The sequence below is a fragment of the Pocillopora verrucosa genome, chromosome 9 (genome assembly GCF_036669915.1).
Source record: "Pocillopora verrucosa isolate sample1 chromosome 9, ASM3666991v2, whole genome shotgun sequence".
Taxonomy (NCBI): domain Eukaryota; kingdom Metazoa; phylum Cnidaria; class Anthozoa; order Scleractinia; family Pocilloporidae; genus Pocillopora; species Pocillopora verrucosa.
Genome location: NC_089320.1, coordinates 10,418,733 through 10,435,026, shown reverse-complemented (window position 1 = coordinate 10,435,026; position 16,294 = coordinate 10,418,733). Strand labels below are relative to the sequence as shown.

At 36.6% G+C, this 16,294-nt stretch overlaps 1 protein-coding gene and 2 long non-coding RNA genes across 3 annotated transcripts; all 3 read left to right on the top strand.

Annotated features, from left to right (window-relative positions):
- The first annotated feature begins 70 nt into the window (after positions 1–70).
- LOC131793868 (glutamic acid-rich protein-like) lies at positions 71–4,171 on the top strand. Its single transcript, XM_059111369.2, has 3 exons — positions 71–230; positions 2,824–2,880; positions 3,459–4,171. The coding sequence occupies exons 1-3, from the start codon at positions 149–151 to the stop codon at positions 3,989–3,991; spliced, it is 672 nt and encodes a 223-aa protein (XP_058967352.2). The 5' UTR covers positions 71–148; the 3' UTR covers positions 3,992–4,171.
- A 2,087-nt stretch (positions 4,172–6,258) lies between these two features.
- On the top strand, positions 6,259–7,599 carry LOC131793900 (uncharacterized). The gene is made up of 2 exons (XR_010718862.1): positions 6,259–6,569; positions 7,290–7,599. It is a non-coding gene; the product is annotated as an uncharacterized lncRNA (long non-coding RNA).
- A 5,143-nt stretch (positions 7,600–12,742) lies between these two features.
- LOC136283396 (uncharacterized) lies at positions 12,743–14,168 on the top strand. Its single transcript, XR_010718760.1, has 2 exons — positions 12,743–12,955; positions 13,873–14,168. It is a non-coding gene; the product is annotated as an uncharacterized lncRNA (long non-coding RNA).
- The last annotated feature ends 2,126 nt before the right edge of the window (positions 14,169–16,294 follow it).

The following is a 16,294-nucleotide window of genomic DNA, read 5'->3' as shown; positions in this document are numbered from 1 at the left end:
TATCAGCCAATATTGGACGCTAACGTTGCGGTCACGCCAATTAGCGGTTTTTCTTTGCATACTTATAGGACTCTTTCTCGAAAACTATTCTGCACAGAGGCATCATCAAACAAGCATCAGCGAGACAGCAAAGATCAAAGCTCACGAAATGGCTTCCAAAGCGTTCGTTCTGTTGTGTTTCCTTGCCCTGCTAGGGCAGCTGTCTGGCTTTAAGTTAACTCGACGCGTTGGTAAGTTTAAAAAGACTAATAGGAAAAAAAAAACAAATAAAATAGGTAATTTATGATAACATGCCATTCCTTAAAACAGACCGATAGTCTGCCACCTCAATCAAGCCCCTTAATGAAGAATCTAAAGAGGTTGTAAATATCTCACTGAAGAAAACTTGACAAATGAAAAGAAAATCTGTTTAAATAGCATCTGTATTATCTAATGAATTTTAATTGCTTTTCAAAACAAGGAAACACACCGAAACATGTGTGTGTGCGGATCGAGTAGGCGAGGCAAAGGAAAGCCAACGATAGCAATTTATACATGCTCAGTTTTTCAGCTGCTGCAGCCTCCACAAAGCGAAGCTTTTCAAAACTAGATCTAGAACTGAAATTTCAACAAGTACTAAACGTGCAAACAAGGGATTTAGAGATTTAGAGATATTTAGAGATACAAGAATTCTAAAAAAAGTCCACACTGTTAAGTTGGCATTCAGAATTTTCGGATTCAAAATGCAACCACGAGCAACTAGCTGTGTCTATTTGCCGGTGCATAATTAATTTGTGACTTATTGTTCTGACGGAGATTAGCATCAGTCGATAAAACTTAACGTAATGCGTGAATCAATTATTTTTTCTCTGAAAATGTTACACTTCGCCTTACATGTTAACTTTAACCTTAAGTTGTCAAGAATAGTCTTTGGGCCATGTATCGAGGAAACTGGCTCATTACAAATTACGCAATTTCGAGAAGCAATATTATTTTGTTGTGAGGAGCAAGCCGGTGAAAACAAAGGATGTAGCTGACTGTTGCACTGCAGCCGACTGTTGCGCTGCAACGATTTAAACACGTTATAATGCCATTTTTATGCTGAATGAGAGATAATTGGAGCGAAATTGTGCTCTAGTCGAGCGAAAATCTGAAAATAAATCGACAAAAATAGTCCATAATGTATACCAGAATCAACGCCTGAAATGTTTGAAAACACGATGGAAACAAAGGACGCAGCCAAGTGTTGCTCTACAGCTAAGTTAAAAACACATTTAAGTTAATTTTCAGGCTAAATGAGCAATAATTGATGGTGTGCTCCGGTGAAGCGAGGAATTTTTTTTGACAATGTAAGGGCGTAAACGGGTTTCCGACTCGAACAACCCACCAAAAAAAAAGATGAAGAATAAAGAGAGAAGTCAATAAATTCAAATGGGATACAATAAAATTGTAGTTTAGATACCTTTTCTCGTTTCATAGAAAGCTTTTTTCTCGCTGTGATTAGAAGCGAACAATGATTTAAGTGATTGATATTGCAGCCCTCTACATTTATCTTGATCAGTCGACAGCGCACGAGTGCATGGTTTTCTTACAGAGCACTACCTATCCGACAGATTTAACAAAGTTGCAGACTTATAGAAAGCCATGGCAAGCTTACAAAAATTCCGCTCCTTAGATTCCTTTGTGAGATGTCTGGGCTTGATATATTTCGGAAGGCAGTGGGATACAAAATCCGATATTTTTTCCCTAGAGCTAGACTGACAAAATTCGCTCTTATTCATTGATCGTCCGAGTCTAAAGTAGCGACACGTTTGTTATCGTCTGTAATATTCCTTAGTGGCCTTCATTTTTTAAGGATGTTGTCATCTTCGTTTTCTGTCACAGCCAAGATATTATAGAGTCTTAAGCAAAAATATGATTACGTCATGTAATGATAATGGTCGGTTTATTTGGATGAGAGACGATAGTATTGTCTCTCATTCACACAAACCGACCGTTAGGTTCAGTCAAAATATTTGTATGTTTTCAAGACCACTTATATGTGGCTTGAGATCAAAACGTTAATTGCATGAACATCTTTTTCAAATGTATAGATAAGTGAACATCACTTAAAACCCACTCTGGTGATCATCAACGCAACTACATGAAAAGAAAACATTTAATCGTATAGTTGCCGTTTTGAAAATGTGTTGTTTTAATAAAAGTTTCTAAAATCACTTTGCGTAGGATGACCCAGTGATTCCATTGTCAAGCGAGGAGCATAGCTATTACTCCGTTATTATATGGTGGCGGATATTATTGGCGTCAGAGAAACTTAAAGAAATTGAGAAAGCCTACTAAAAGTGGCTGTGGCTGTGAATAATCATAGAACTGAACTCATTGACTCTCAGTAAATAAGACAATGATGAAGGTAGCTTAGACCGTGACTGTAGTAGTTCAACTCATCAAGATGATTTTTTATGTCTGTTGTTCAAGTAACACGGCCTGTTATGTGACACATTTAAAAAATCGACGACATGTTACGCCACCCTACACAATAATAACCACAGAGATTTCTATTAGTTTCAAAGATAGGGGTTTGAGAAAGGACACATAAGGACAAAAATAAAATAAGACATTGTTAGTAATTAATTACCAGCTGTATAATTTCCCACTATTATGACAAACAGAATGGAGTAAATCTTTCAGTATTTCAAAATTACTGATCTCGAAGATTTGTTCAGAGAGCTCTCGGACTATAGGGACCCAGCAGAACCATTCTGTTGAAATTCTATAAGACCATTGATCCACTTGAGACACCAAACATTGATATGCACTAAATTTAGCTCATCATTATTTTTACAGACCTTGAACGCTTTAGCCAAGAGCTTGAGGATGTAAAGAACTACATCAAAAGTTTGGGTAAGAGCAAGTAGTTGCCATTGATTCAATCGTTTATGTGTAGTCCACTGATTGAGGGAAATTTAAAATAACGCCAGTGAAAGGTTCATTGCACTCCCAGGTATTGTGTTGCAGAATGGAACTGTCGAGAGTGCCCGAGGTCATACATGGAACTACTTCAAGTGTTATTTAAAGATAAGGACACAAAACATTCATTGTGTGCTATAATAAAGGATCGCGACAATTTACAATAAAGAATTTAATCACTATGTAACTGCTCTGGCTCAAATGTAGATTAGGTTCTTTTTTTCGTAAGATGAAAAACCTTTATTCATTCAGAAATTTTCAGGTTACGCTCGTTTTCTATTGCCTCAATTTCGAAAAAGGATGGAATTGGCGCCCACGCTATTTAGAGTAACAGTGCCTGTTCAGTCGGTCATCCTTGAAAGCCTTGGCCGTTATGAAATTATACCCTTGTTTGATAAGGTTTTATGTCAAAAGCAACGTGCATTTGAAGCTTTTAAGTAATAATTACTCTTTCCCTGGTTTTGTAGTCATGATCTTTAAGTAATCGTTGTTATCTGTTTAATGTTCATTAGACTCGCCTGCACGCGATGACGATGGAGAAGGTGAGGAGGGAGAAGAGGAAAGTGGAGAAGAAGAAGGTGAAGAAGAAGAGGAAGAAGAAGAAGAAGAAGAAGAAGAGGAGGAGGAGGAAGACGATGAAGAAGAAGAAGAAGAAGAAGAAGAGGAAGAGGAAGAAGAAGAGGAGGAGGAGGAAGAAGAAGAAGAAAGTGGAGAAGAAGGGGAAGAAGAAGACGATGAACAGGAGGATGAGGAGGAAGAAGAGGAGGAAGAAGAAGAGGAAGAAGAAGAAGAAGAAAGTGGAGAAGAAGGGGAAGAAGAGGAAGAAGACGATGAAGAGGAGGAAGAGGAAGAAGAAGAAGAAGAAGAAGGAAGTGGTGAAGAAGAGGAAGAAGAAGAAGAAGAAGAAGAAGAAGAAGAGGACAAAAGAGAAGAGAAAAGTGGAAAGAGAATGGACGACGACTCCCTTAATGATTATTTGAATAATTATTTCAAAAAATTCGAAGACTACATGCTCGATAACTACTATCGAAAGAAACACAATTGAGGGGGAATGATTTAGCTTAATCAAGACTGTTTCTATTGTATTTGCGAAACTTAAAAACAAACAGATAAAATGACGTTGTACAGTGACACATGCAACACTCAGCTGGGTAAATCATACTAAGCGCCTTACATGACTTGTATTAAGCTTTTTTGTAGTGGAAAATAAATTTTCCTTCTTTTAACAAATAATGAATCATGTTTCAATCAAACCAGGGACTTCTGATCCCGAAAGTTTTAATAATACACAGATTTTCGCAAATAAGATAGTAGTGGATGAAAAATGAATCAATGATAATGAGAGATCTTATTTTTTGTCACCGGAGTAGGACGTGGCAAACCAAACCTGATTCCTCTCAGATCCACAGATTTCTCGGTCCGATTTTCCATAATCTGTACGGGTAAATTTGATAGACACTGTGTAAATACATGGCAACGTCCCGCACGCTTCTATGAACGAAGAATGGCCTGGTTTTGGGCTTGACTCTTAGCTGATTTCACTCAGACTCCGAAGGATCAAGTCTTTACCTGTAACCTAGATCTTTGTGAATGAATGAATCTGTGTTATGAGAGTCGTAAATTTAATGAATATCTTCATAGCTCCCTCATTACGCACAACATATTTAGAAGAACATGTTTATATGGTGAAAAACACTCAAAACTGTATTATTTGTATTTCAGAAAAAATAGCGACTGTCTTTCTGAAATGCAAATACAATATTTGGCATGGGATTTGAGTGTTAATGGATAATAATTTTTTTGTTTATTCCAGGGCATGACACCTGAAGTGGTATTCATTATTTCAAGCGAGAAAGGAAAACATAAAAGAAAACATGCAAAGAAAAGAAAAAAGGAGAATTCGTTGATTAGGTGTCATTCCGCGCTCACATTGCTTGTCTTCAGAATATTCAGCTAGACTGGCCACCCACCCGAGATCAAAAACAGTTTCAAGGAGGGTCTACAAGTCTTCCTGGGTTCCCTTGTCTTAAATTTACTATTTTGCAGGGCTGTCAAATCACGCGTTCTCACATAATTGGCCCAATATCGTCTTCGATTGCACAGAACGCGGCATATCATACAACTCGCGTAAAAAGAGCAGAATCCTAATAGGAAAAACGAAGAATTCTAACTTAGATCGAGGTAAATTCCAAGCTAACCATTATTTCATGTTGGTTCAAAACAAGAAAGAAGGACGGTTAAATAACGTCTCGAACGGCTCAATTAATTCTCCATCTTCCTTTAAAAGGAATTTTAGATGGTATTGTTATTATTATTATTATTGCCTGTGACCCGGCAATCCCTTATTTTGTTGTGTTTCTTTTTATTTTGCGTAAGATTTCCTGCCGCAACCCTGCTGTCAAGCCAAGAGGTCTCATCATTAATGTTGAAAGACTCAAACTTTTACACAACGGAGGAGCTTCAGCACATGTTTGAGTACTAGTCGTCTGTAGATAAACTTTCCAAGAAGAATTTTATAGGGTGTCATTTTGCAACACACGAAAATATAGATTTCCATAGTTTCTTTTAAATTCATGGCACGTACTAAAATGAGTAGTTCGCACTCAATTACGATGATGCGATCTAAGAAAACCTCAACTCAAGAAGCACTCGAATGCTGTGTGCGGTGGAACTTAATTCTTCCTTTTTTCCATGAAGTGCTCGGAAAAAGTTGAGAGTGTCATTGATATATTGAATATTCCCCCAGTAGCTACCAAATATTTGTTGCTATGATTGTCGTCCAACTTTTTACGATATGAAACTCGCCTGTCTTTACTTATATGTTTTTTTAAAAGCTCTTTGGGACTGCAATACAGTATAAACTCTGGACTAAAGTAAAGACGACTATACTTTTTCACCTAGGGAGCTGGTGGACTTTTAGAGGGATGGTAGCCTACAGAGAACAACGTTCGGTTTGAGATCACATTTCCTGGAGATACGAGTGTAGGAGTAAATAGTTAAATAGAAGTAAATAGCACGTGTCTCAGTGGTACTGATGACCATCGGGTCGGAAATGATTAAATCACGTAGGTACAGCATTATCCCTCTAGAAGAGGTACAGTATTATCCCTCTAGAAGAGGTCCAGTATTATTCCTCGACAATTGACTGATATTCTTCCTAAAAAGTACATTTGCTCATATAATTAGCGTTTACGAAATAACAAATCTTACAGGAAAATTGAATTACAGTTTTCGAACCTTGTGGACGAGTGAGGGAAGACATTCCGTCTCTTGGGAATGTGTCTGTGCTAAATAGGTAAAAAGGGATTGTTGGCCACATAGTCTCATTTCCATTGCCTCTAATTTGAAACCGCGAGCATTGATAAGCAAAATAAATATTGCTGTGTTATTACTCAAATCAAACCAATATAAGAAGCCGAAAAGTGAGCTGCTTGGCTGATTTTAATTAATAAGTAGCGCAGCTTAAATTAAGCTTTAACTTGCCACACAGAGAAGTCATACTCAGCTATCTCTAACAAAGAAAGGCCGAGGAAGAAAACAGCAGAAAATAATGAGTTCGAGAATGTTGCTCCTCTTACTCCTTGCATTTTATGTGGGACAGCTCACAGCTATCTCTTCACCAGGCAAGTTCAAGTAAATTTACTAGAACATTTTTTCTAGTTTTAGAATTATCCTTTTTGCAATTAATGTCAAAGCTTGATGAGGAGAAGGCTTACAACAGTTCATACTTTTGTGGATTATACCTTTTCAATACTTACATGTATGCCCTTTCCTAGTCAAAGTATACTATATGTACTAAACTTTGCTTAACTTGATGTTTTGGCCAACAAGAGAGAACTTTGAGTTTTAAAAAAAAACGAAGTTCTGAAAAGATGACGACAATTTGAACATTCATTTGCGAGTACAAAGTTAAAAGCGAAAAAAGAAGGAAGGAGAGACAAACACTTTCTATCGCTCGGAGAAAAATTGTAATGTTGTAGCATATTGCGGGCGCAAGTCCTACCTAATTCCTAAGGAGCTAGTATGGTAAAATCCTTATGTACGCATGGCCGTACATCCATAACATGACGTGTGCACTTTCCTTCGGCTTTCCTTCGTTCCCGCCGAGTTTAGCCGCAAGGTTTCAAAACTTTGAAGATTGTTTTTCCGTTCCATCCCAATTGAGAGAGAACTTTTGGAGCTCAAAATGAAATGAAATATGCTGGCATGTAGGTCTTTCAAACGACGAAATTAGTTTTGGAGTTAACTATACTTCATTCATAGACGCTTTGCGAATTATGGACAAGAACAAAACTGAGGGTTTTTTACTTTAATTGAGTGCATTGTGTACATGTCGTCATCAGGTACATCTGAAGGGCCGGAAGAAACAGACCTCCCAGAGGTACCAGAGGGGACTGATGTTCCAGAGGGGACTGATGTTCCAGAGGGGACTGATGTTCCAGAGGGGACTGATGCTCCAGAGGGGACTGATGCTCCAGAGAAGACTGATGCTCCAGAGGGGACTGATGCTCCAGAGATTACCCATAAAGGCTTAGTCCTTTTTGACTAAATATAACATAATAAATAATAAATATAACTTGCTGTGAATGTACGGTTTATTCTTAAGCCGAGTCTTCGACAAATCCCAAAATAATAAACGTATGACTTACTTAATTGTGGTAAAAACGTTATTGTGTCAGAAAGAGAAAGATCGTGCGCAATGAAAAGAAAATCTACAAAAACTACTACTACTACTACTACTACTACTACTACTACTACTACTACAATTAATACTACAACTACTACTACTACTACTAAAACCACAACAATTACAACTACTACAACTACTACTACCGCTAAAACCACAACAACTACTACTGCTACAACTACTACTACTAATACTACTACTCATCGCCAACTATTGTGGCCAAGCGCTCGCGTAACGTAAGCGGATTCTTAGAAATGTAACTCTAAAACTGGCGTCAAATTTTACAAAGGAATGTATGGAGAGATTTTTAATATTTTAAAAAAATCGGTTTAAAATTACAGTTGGAAAATTTACCGAAGTGGGGTGCCGTTATATAGACTGCTGTCTGTGTACTGCTGTAAATAATAAGACTTAAGGTAAAAAAAAAAGAAAATTAATTTTCCCAGTGTTCCTGTTCCTGGTACTTCACTTGCCGGAGTGGAGACTCATAGTTGACGCTGATCTTAACCCTACCCTAAAATTTGAAGTCCTGCAAAGAACACAAAAAATCCTGAGCCTTACGAGAAAGAAAAACAGCTTCTACCTGATCCGGCACTCGTTCGGAGCACAATTTTTCCAGAGAAACTTCGCAAGGTATACCATGTTTGGTATCAAAATTTTCAACGCGAATTCAGCTTTCTAAAGCTGCTAGTCTTTCTAAGTGTTACGGCACGCTTGTGGCCAGCAGTTAAACGTGTGAGCAAGTTTGCGCGGCAGATTTCGCGCTAAAATTTGAAAAGTATGGATAAAATTTTTCCTCATATCGCGTGGGTTAACATTTCTGAGGTCTCTGAGATGTCTGATTTACTCCACAAATCTGCTATATCCCGGTGTAAGGAGTCTGTATGTGTTTCCGTCAATGCTAGCCCAACATATGTAAAATATCAGTGTGTTAGTACCGAAAAGGTGGTCTTTAAAGTCGCATTCACATGCGACTGTTTAAAAAGCTGGTTAAATTTCAAGAAAAATAATGCACTGGCAATCAGCTAAGTACAAATTCTAAACGCGTTTTTAGAAGGACAAATATATGAATTGAAGGTAAAACCAGGCTATTAATCTTTGTAGTTGACCCTTTAACTTATTTATTTCTTCTTTTACTACTATTTAACTATTATTACTACTACTACTACAACTAACACAACTAATACAACTACTACAAACACTACTACTACTAAAGTCAGGCGTGTTCAAAAATGTTGCACTTTGGAATTCGTATTTTAATACATGATAATAATAATAATATATATACTATATATATAACTTATATATATATATATATATATATATATATAACTGCAGACAGTACTGTTTCGGCCTTCTGGGCCTCATCAGTGCAGTGCTGATGCTCCGATGGAGGTAAGGCCATATAGCCACCCCAAGTGATCTCACACATGTAGGATCATCTAAGCCATGCCAGAGTGCTCAAACTAGAATATATATATGTATGTATTTATATAAAGTTAAGAAAAATGCGAGGATGGACAACTTCTAACGTAACAAAGATAAAAAATTTAATAAAAACGTTTCGGTCAAAGACCTTCTATTATTTACAGACTTTGAATAAAAAAGAGCTTTAAAAAGGTGGAGGTGCTAGTGATTACGTAATTACAGGTGACAACTAATGAATAAGATACAAAATCACGTGAAAGAGCAGAAAGTGGTGTTAATAAAAAAGATAACAGAAAACAAAATCAACAAAGCGAAAATATAAAAAAAAAAGATGCCCAAAAAAAAAATAATGGACAAAATACGAGAGATAAAACCTAGAAACTAAAAACTAAAAAAATAAACTTGCTAAAACGAATAGCGCAACTGAATAGGCAATGCGGCAAGCATTAGAAAAGGATAGACTCACTTTTACCAACAACTGTAAACCGTGCCAAAATCCCACAACAAGGCCTTTGGAGCCTGAAAGGGCAAATTAGCAACAAAATCCCTGGAGGGGCCCTTGAATAATATTAATCATAATAAGATCCCTTGGCATGGCCTCTGAGTCCAATCAACACCTAAAAGGCTCACAAAATCCAAGAAAAGGGCCTTTGAACGATTAATCAGTAACGAATAATATAGGATGGAAAATTAATTATAGCAAATTCTGTTTTTTGAATGAAATTCCTTTCTTTTATTTAAAAGCTGAGAAATTCCTTTCTTTTATTTAAGAGCTGAGCACTCCAAAAGCTTCTTTTGTACTTAAAAGCCTATCGATCTCCTTAGAGCCGCTTGGGGTCTGTATCTGATCAAAGATATTCGTGTTATTACGAAACCTAATTCTAAAGTCGGTAGCGGTAGATCCCACGTATTGCAAGCGACATTTCTTGCAAGAAACCAAATAAATCACATTTTTAGAATTACAAGAAATTCTGGAATGAATGGTGTATTTTTTACCCGTGTGAAAGCTAAGAAATGATTTAGATTCAACAAAGAAGTTCCGACAGAGGTCGCATCTATTCCTATCGCATTTGAAGCAGTCATTGTTGTGATGAATTGTTTGTCCCTCGTTGACAGTTTTAAGACAAAATGGTGCTAATAACTCTTTGAGATTTTTTGACCGACGAAAAGATGGTATGATAGAACCTCGAGGAAAAAGCTCTTTTAATTTGGGGTTGGTTTGTAGAATGAACAAATGCTTTCTGATTATGTTGCCTACGTCGGGTAAATTTGGATTAAATTAAATGATTTCTTCGTTTCTTTTCCATGAGTCCTAAGTAAATCATTTCTAGGAATGGCGGAGTCTTTGGGGAATTGATCCGAAACTAATTTAGAGGGATAGCCCTGGTTAACAAGGCACTCTTTGTCCTCAGCTGTTCTCTCGGCAAGAAAAATTTCTTCAGAGCAATTTCTTTTCAATCTTGTGGCTACTCCAAAAGGAATACCCTTGAAAACATGCTTAGGATGGCAGCTAGAAGGTGGAAGATATAAGTGACTATCTGTAGGTTTGGAATAGACGTCTATCTTAATAAATCCATCGATAAGATGTAAAGTAAGATCAAGTACGTGAAGCTCACGCTCAGAAAAAACTAACTCAAATTTAATAGTGGGTTACAGAGAATCAATGTAATCAGTAAATTGATGTAGGGCAGGAAGGCCTTGCTGCCAAAGATCAAATATATCGTCTCGATATCGCCACCATAAGGACGGCTTTATCGGACCAGAAAACTTAGCTTTGAGTTCAATTTCGCCCATGGCTAGATCGGCAGAGCTACAAGCATTCTTTGAACCCTACTCTTTCACGTGATTTTGTATCTTATTCATTAGTTGTCACCTGTAATTATGTAATCACTAGCACCTCGACCTTATTTAAAGCTCTTTTTTATTAAAAGGCTGTAAATAACTGAAGAAAGTCTCTGACCGAAACGTTTTTATTAAATTTTTTTATCTTTTTCACGTTAGAAGTTGTCCATCCTCGCATTTTTCTTAACTCTCCTCGTTCTTGTTTGCTGTGAAGTTTGGACTGCGAATCTTTATTGATCCTCCTGGCGCGGTGCACCTTTGTTAGCCTGAGACTTCTAGTAACTTTTTTTATATATATATATAAATATATAAATATAAATATATATATATATATATATACACTCGTTGTCAAAAACGTAATTTAAAAATATATATGAAATATATATAAACCTTTGTGATGAGAAAACCACAGGTGTGTATATAGAAACCCGTTTTGAAGAACGTTGCAACATTGAAAATATATATTAAATATATATCTTTTGTTTTCTTGTCAAAAAGTGTATTTTTCTATGAGAAAAGAAAAGGTATATATATATTTAACATATATATATATATATATATATATATATACATAACGATTCAAATAACAGCTTTCAGAAAATAATACCATAAGAAGCATATATTTATATTTAATAGGTTCACGGGTTGTTATAAAATAATTTTTTGTTATGTTGCGTAAGAGATGAAGGAAAACCTTGTTGGTTAAGCGTAAACATGTCTTATAAATCCTAAGCGAAGAAAATCGCATCATTCTGGTAAAGGAAGCGATGAATTCTAACTTAGATCGAGACATTTTCCATGCTTAACATCATTTCGTAATAATTATAAAAAAAAAAAGATGAAAGACGCGTGGTTTAACTAGGTCTCGATCTGCTCAGAGAATACTTCTTCTTCCTGTTAGAGTAAATTTCTGTCAACCCTGCAAGTAATATCTTATTATTATTATTATTGTTATTATTATTATTATTATTATTATCTGTGATCCAGCAAACCTTTATTTTCCGTGTTTGTTTGTGTTTTGCTAAGATTCAATGTAGCAGTCGTGCTGTCGAGCCAATAGATTCCCCACCATCAAGGAGATTGACCGCATGTTTGAGCGGCTTGTACAGATATTTGCCAATAATAGTTTTAGACCGTATTATTTTTAAAAACACAACACACGGAAATATGTAATGGATGTGGATAGTTTCTTGAAAGTTTATGGCACATACGAAATTGAGTTATTCGTATTCAGTAATGATGATTTGTAGGATACGAAAGTCACCTTTCTTTACTGATATGTTTTCGTTGAAAGCTCTTTGGGACTGCAATACAATATTACCTATTGACTGAAGTAAATATGACTCCACTTTTTCACTTAGAAAGTTGGTAGATTTTCGAGAGCAACTCGTTTCAAGAAAGCTATTACTAACTTTTGGCATACAATGATGGGTTAGATCACATATTCTGAAGATACTAATAGAGGCGTAAACAGTTAAGCAGGTAACTATAATTGATGGACATTTAGTCGAAAATGGTAAAATCACGAAGTTGCAGTATTATCCCTCTGGAAGAGGTCAAGTACTGTCATTCAGCAACTGATAAATGTTCTTACTACAAGATAGCTCATACCATTAGCGTTCACCAAATACTGAGAGAACATATCCAGTTTCGAACCTTGCAAACGAGCAAAAGATGCCATTCTGTCCCCTAGGAATGTTGTAATTACCAAATAGGTAGAGAGAGAATTAGTGACCACCTTGTCTCATCGTCATTGTTCCTAATTTCAAACCGCAAACGCTGATCATGATCAAAATAAATATCGGAATGTTACTACTTTAATCAAACCAATATTAGAAGCCCAAAAATCTTCTACTTGGCTTCTTTTAACTAATATATACCGCCGCTTCTTATAAGCTCTAACTTACCACGCAGAGCAGTCACACTCTCAGTTATCTCTAACAAAGAAAGGCAGACGAAGAAAACAGCTACCAAAAAAGATGAGTTCGAGAATGTTGCTCCTCTTATTTCTAGCATGCTATGTGGGACAGCTGACAGCTTTCTCTTCACCAGGCGAGTTCAAGTCAACATAAACTATAAGAATTTTAATTTTTGAGGGATTTATTTTCAATTTTAGAATTATCCTCTCTGCAATCGATGACGAAGCTTGATTCCTTTTGGATATGATAGATGTGCGATTTGTTGATAGGGCAACATCTAATAGAACGTCAACTCATACTTTTGTGGAATGTGTATTTTTAACACTTACATGTCTAACCTCTCCGAGACTAAGTAACTAACTAAATTTTACTCAACACGATGTTTTGGACAAAGAAGAGAGAACTTCGAGCGATAAAAGGGTGGTTCTGAAAAGAAGACGACAATTTGAACGATTAATTTCTGCAAAAACGAGAAGGAAAGGAAGGAAAGAAAATTTGTATTATAAACATTAAAGATATTAGATGTTGTCTAATCCGAAGTAATAATACCAAAGTCTGTGTTTTTATCCTGTTTTCGCTTCGTTGCTTGGAGAGTCATCATGTCTTTCTGATTCCATCTCTGCTTTCACGCAAACAACTTGGTTACATGGAAAGATTGATTGAAAAGTACCCCCAATAAAGCGAATTTGACAAAGACTGCCTCATAGTCAGGGAATAAACTAGAGTGTGAAGGAACATAACCTTTCATAATCGCATGATAACAGTACTCATTTCATTTGAGCTAATAGAACTTGTTAGAATATCCTGACTAAGTGTACACCCTCTCGAGACCCAATGCATCACTTTTCTTTGGCGTAATTCTGTGTCTCGTCGAGGTGAAATGCGTGCAATTGCATATCACGCGTACAAGAGCCTCCCCATCATCCGTTTACAACTACGATTAATAAAGATGCTGATTACCAAATGAACACCCGGAAAAATGACTTCTCCAGTGGGGGCGTAGTGGTGGTGATAATCTCACCCTCTTTATTGTATACATGTGATCATTAGGTACAACTGAAGGACCCGAGGCACCAGAGGGGACTGAAGCTCCAGAGGGCACACAGGCTCCAGAGGGCACACAGGCTCCAGAGGTTACTGAACCCCCAGAGACAGAAATATGAAACACAAACACAAAACAGTAGAGGAGGCGAATGCTTTGTAAACTCGTTATTTTACCAATTTTCTGAAACCATTCAAACTGCACGACCAGAAACTAGTAATATACTACAATGTCACAAATGTTAAGTTTTTTTAATTGTTAAACAAGTCGTTTGCAGTGAATAAAGGGAATATTCTAAAGCCAATTCATCGTCAGTATGTTACCAATGTAAATTTAAGATAATAAACGTAAGACATACGTAGAGGTTATAGTATCATAAGGAGAAAGACCGTGTGCACTGCTACAAATAATGCTTCTACTTTCACTTCTCCTCAGACTACTTTTACGATTTTCACTACCTCTACTATTCAATTATATCGAAATATTATTGCGAGACTTAGTCATCAAAAGAAGAGAGAGAAGACCTTAATCACCGTTTACAAACGCATACTTATTAAGAAAAGCGGATTATTTTCATTAAAAGGACTGAAGCGTTGCCAATCGATCGAGAAATTACCGTATATTACTATTTAGAAAAAATCAAGGCATCAGCTTTTAAATACTCGTGGGATTTTTCAAATTTCCGATTCTCGTTCGAGCGGCAAATCTAAACCTTCAGTAAGACTGTAGGAAATACAATATCTCCCTGTGGGGGTGGCACTGGTTGAGTCATTTTGATGCAGGTAGTTACGGTGGGATGGATGCAGGGGAGACTGTTGTTCTTATAAAGTAAACGCCGTTTGATGTCTTTAAATTGATAAAGTTTATATATCGCTGTTTCTTTTATTCAATAATGCTTTAAATTGGCATAGGATATGTTGCAAAAAGACAACGATATAACTGACGTTTCATCGTTTGTCGAAAGGTCGTGATCAATACTCGATTGATTAGTCTGACTCTTACATCGTGAGACAAACGATTAAAATTTCACTTACAAAGTTAGCCGCGATTAACAACAGCATTCTCTTTATCTAACGGAAATAATGTTTCTTCAAATTTCCACGCTGAACTAAGGGTTTATGATTAGCTTATGATTAGCCTGACTCTTATATCGTTAGAAAAACGATTAAACTTTCAGTTATATAATTAGCCATGATTGACAGGACCATCTTCTATAGAAAACGGAGATAACATGTCTTCCAATTTCCCCGCTGAACAAGGGGAAAATTACAAATACAAAAAGAACAGTCAAGAACAAGAACAAGAGGAAGAATATTTGAGAGGAGTGACTTGTCTCTGGACAGTTTGACTCAAGTACGACTTTGATTATTCTTTTCGCCTATCGTTATGCTATTAGGAGAAATAAGTCGATTTCAATGAAATTGCAACTCACTTCACACCAAGAAGTCGTTCGAGCCTCAGGACACTGATGATTGAGAGTATTTTTTTCTTTAATCTTCAAGAAAAAAATATATACTTTAAATGTTATGTAACAGCTTGCAGTCATGGGTGTGTCAAGAGCACATATCAAACGTAAGGACAAAAATTCCCAAGTCTGAAAGTAAGATTCAGCAAATCATAGCCGAAAAACCTTTTTGTTTAATTTTCTGGGTCAATGCTAATTCACTATAATTAAACATCGCAATTTGGTATCCACACGTACTCCTTATGGAATGTGATTGTTTTCAAAACTTTCAAAATCCTTTTCGAAACAAGTTATTCACAAAACAAAATAATGTTAAGCCAAACTCAAGCCTCTTAAAATTCATTGCTGAAAAGAGACCTTCGGCACATATATGTAGTAATTAGAAAGGAAAATCGTCTCGTTAAAAACCCTCATTTCTCAAATGCAGGAGCTCGTCTGCTGTTGTGGCCTGCCTATAAATTCAGTTCTCTGTGCTCAATTGCACTTTACACCCTTGGATTTCTTGTTTCGAGTTTGCACTACGACGCCGGAGAAGTTTAATAGATGGGGTTCATACGTGACAATTTCCTACAAGACACTAGTTACGGTATTAAAACTAGTGTTGGGCTTGGCTCTTATATGACTTCTCTGCGACTCCGTGGTAAAGCGTTGGAGTGCGAAATGCGAAGGATCAAAGTCGGGTACTCAGGTTTTCGCTTGACCTTGCTCCAGTAGTCATTAGGCAGTTGTCTCCAAAATGATAAAAATGCATTCCAATACATAATTTTCCTTCCTATCAGAAATAAATATCTGTTATCCATATCTGAAGGAAGGAACTTCAAATCTTTTTTATAACTATTCCAATGACCCGTGAAATTCTTATTTTGTGTATGCAGCAGCCCTGCTGTCAACTCAAAGGATTCTCAACTTTGAATGAGTCAAACGTTTACACTACGCAAAGCTTAAGCACGTGTTTTTACCGCTTG

Excerpts from the sequence above, each read along its gene's own strand:
- LOC131793868 (XM_059111369.2), top strand. The coding sequence starts at position 149 with ATGGCTTCCAAAGCGTTCGTTCTGTTGTGTTTCCTTGCCCTGCTAGGG. Across the intron at positions 231-2,823 it reads TAAGTTAACTCGACGCGTTG|ACCTTGAACGCTTTAGCCAA; the intron begins GTAAGTTTAAAA and ends TTATTTTTACAG. Across the intron at positions 2,881-3,458 it reads GAACTACATCAAAAGTTTGG|ACTCGCCTGCACGCGATGAC; the intron begins GTAAGAGCAAGT and ends AATGTTCATTAG.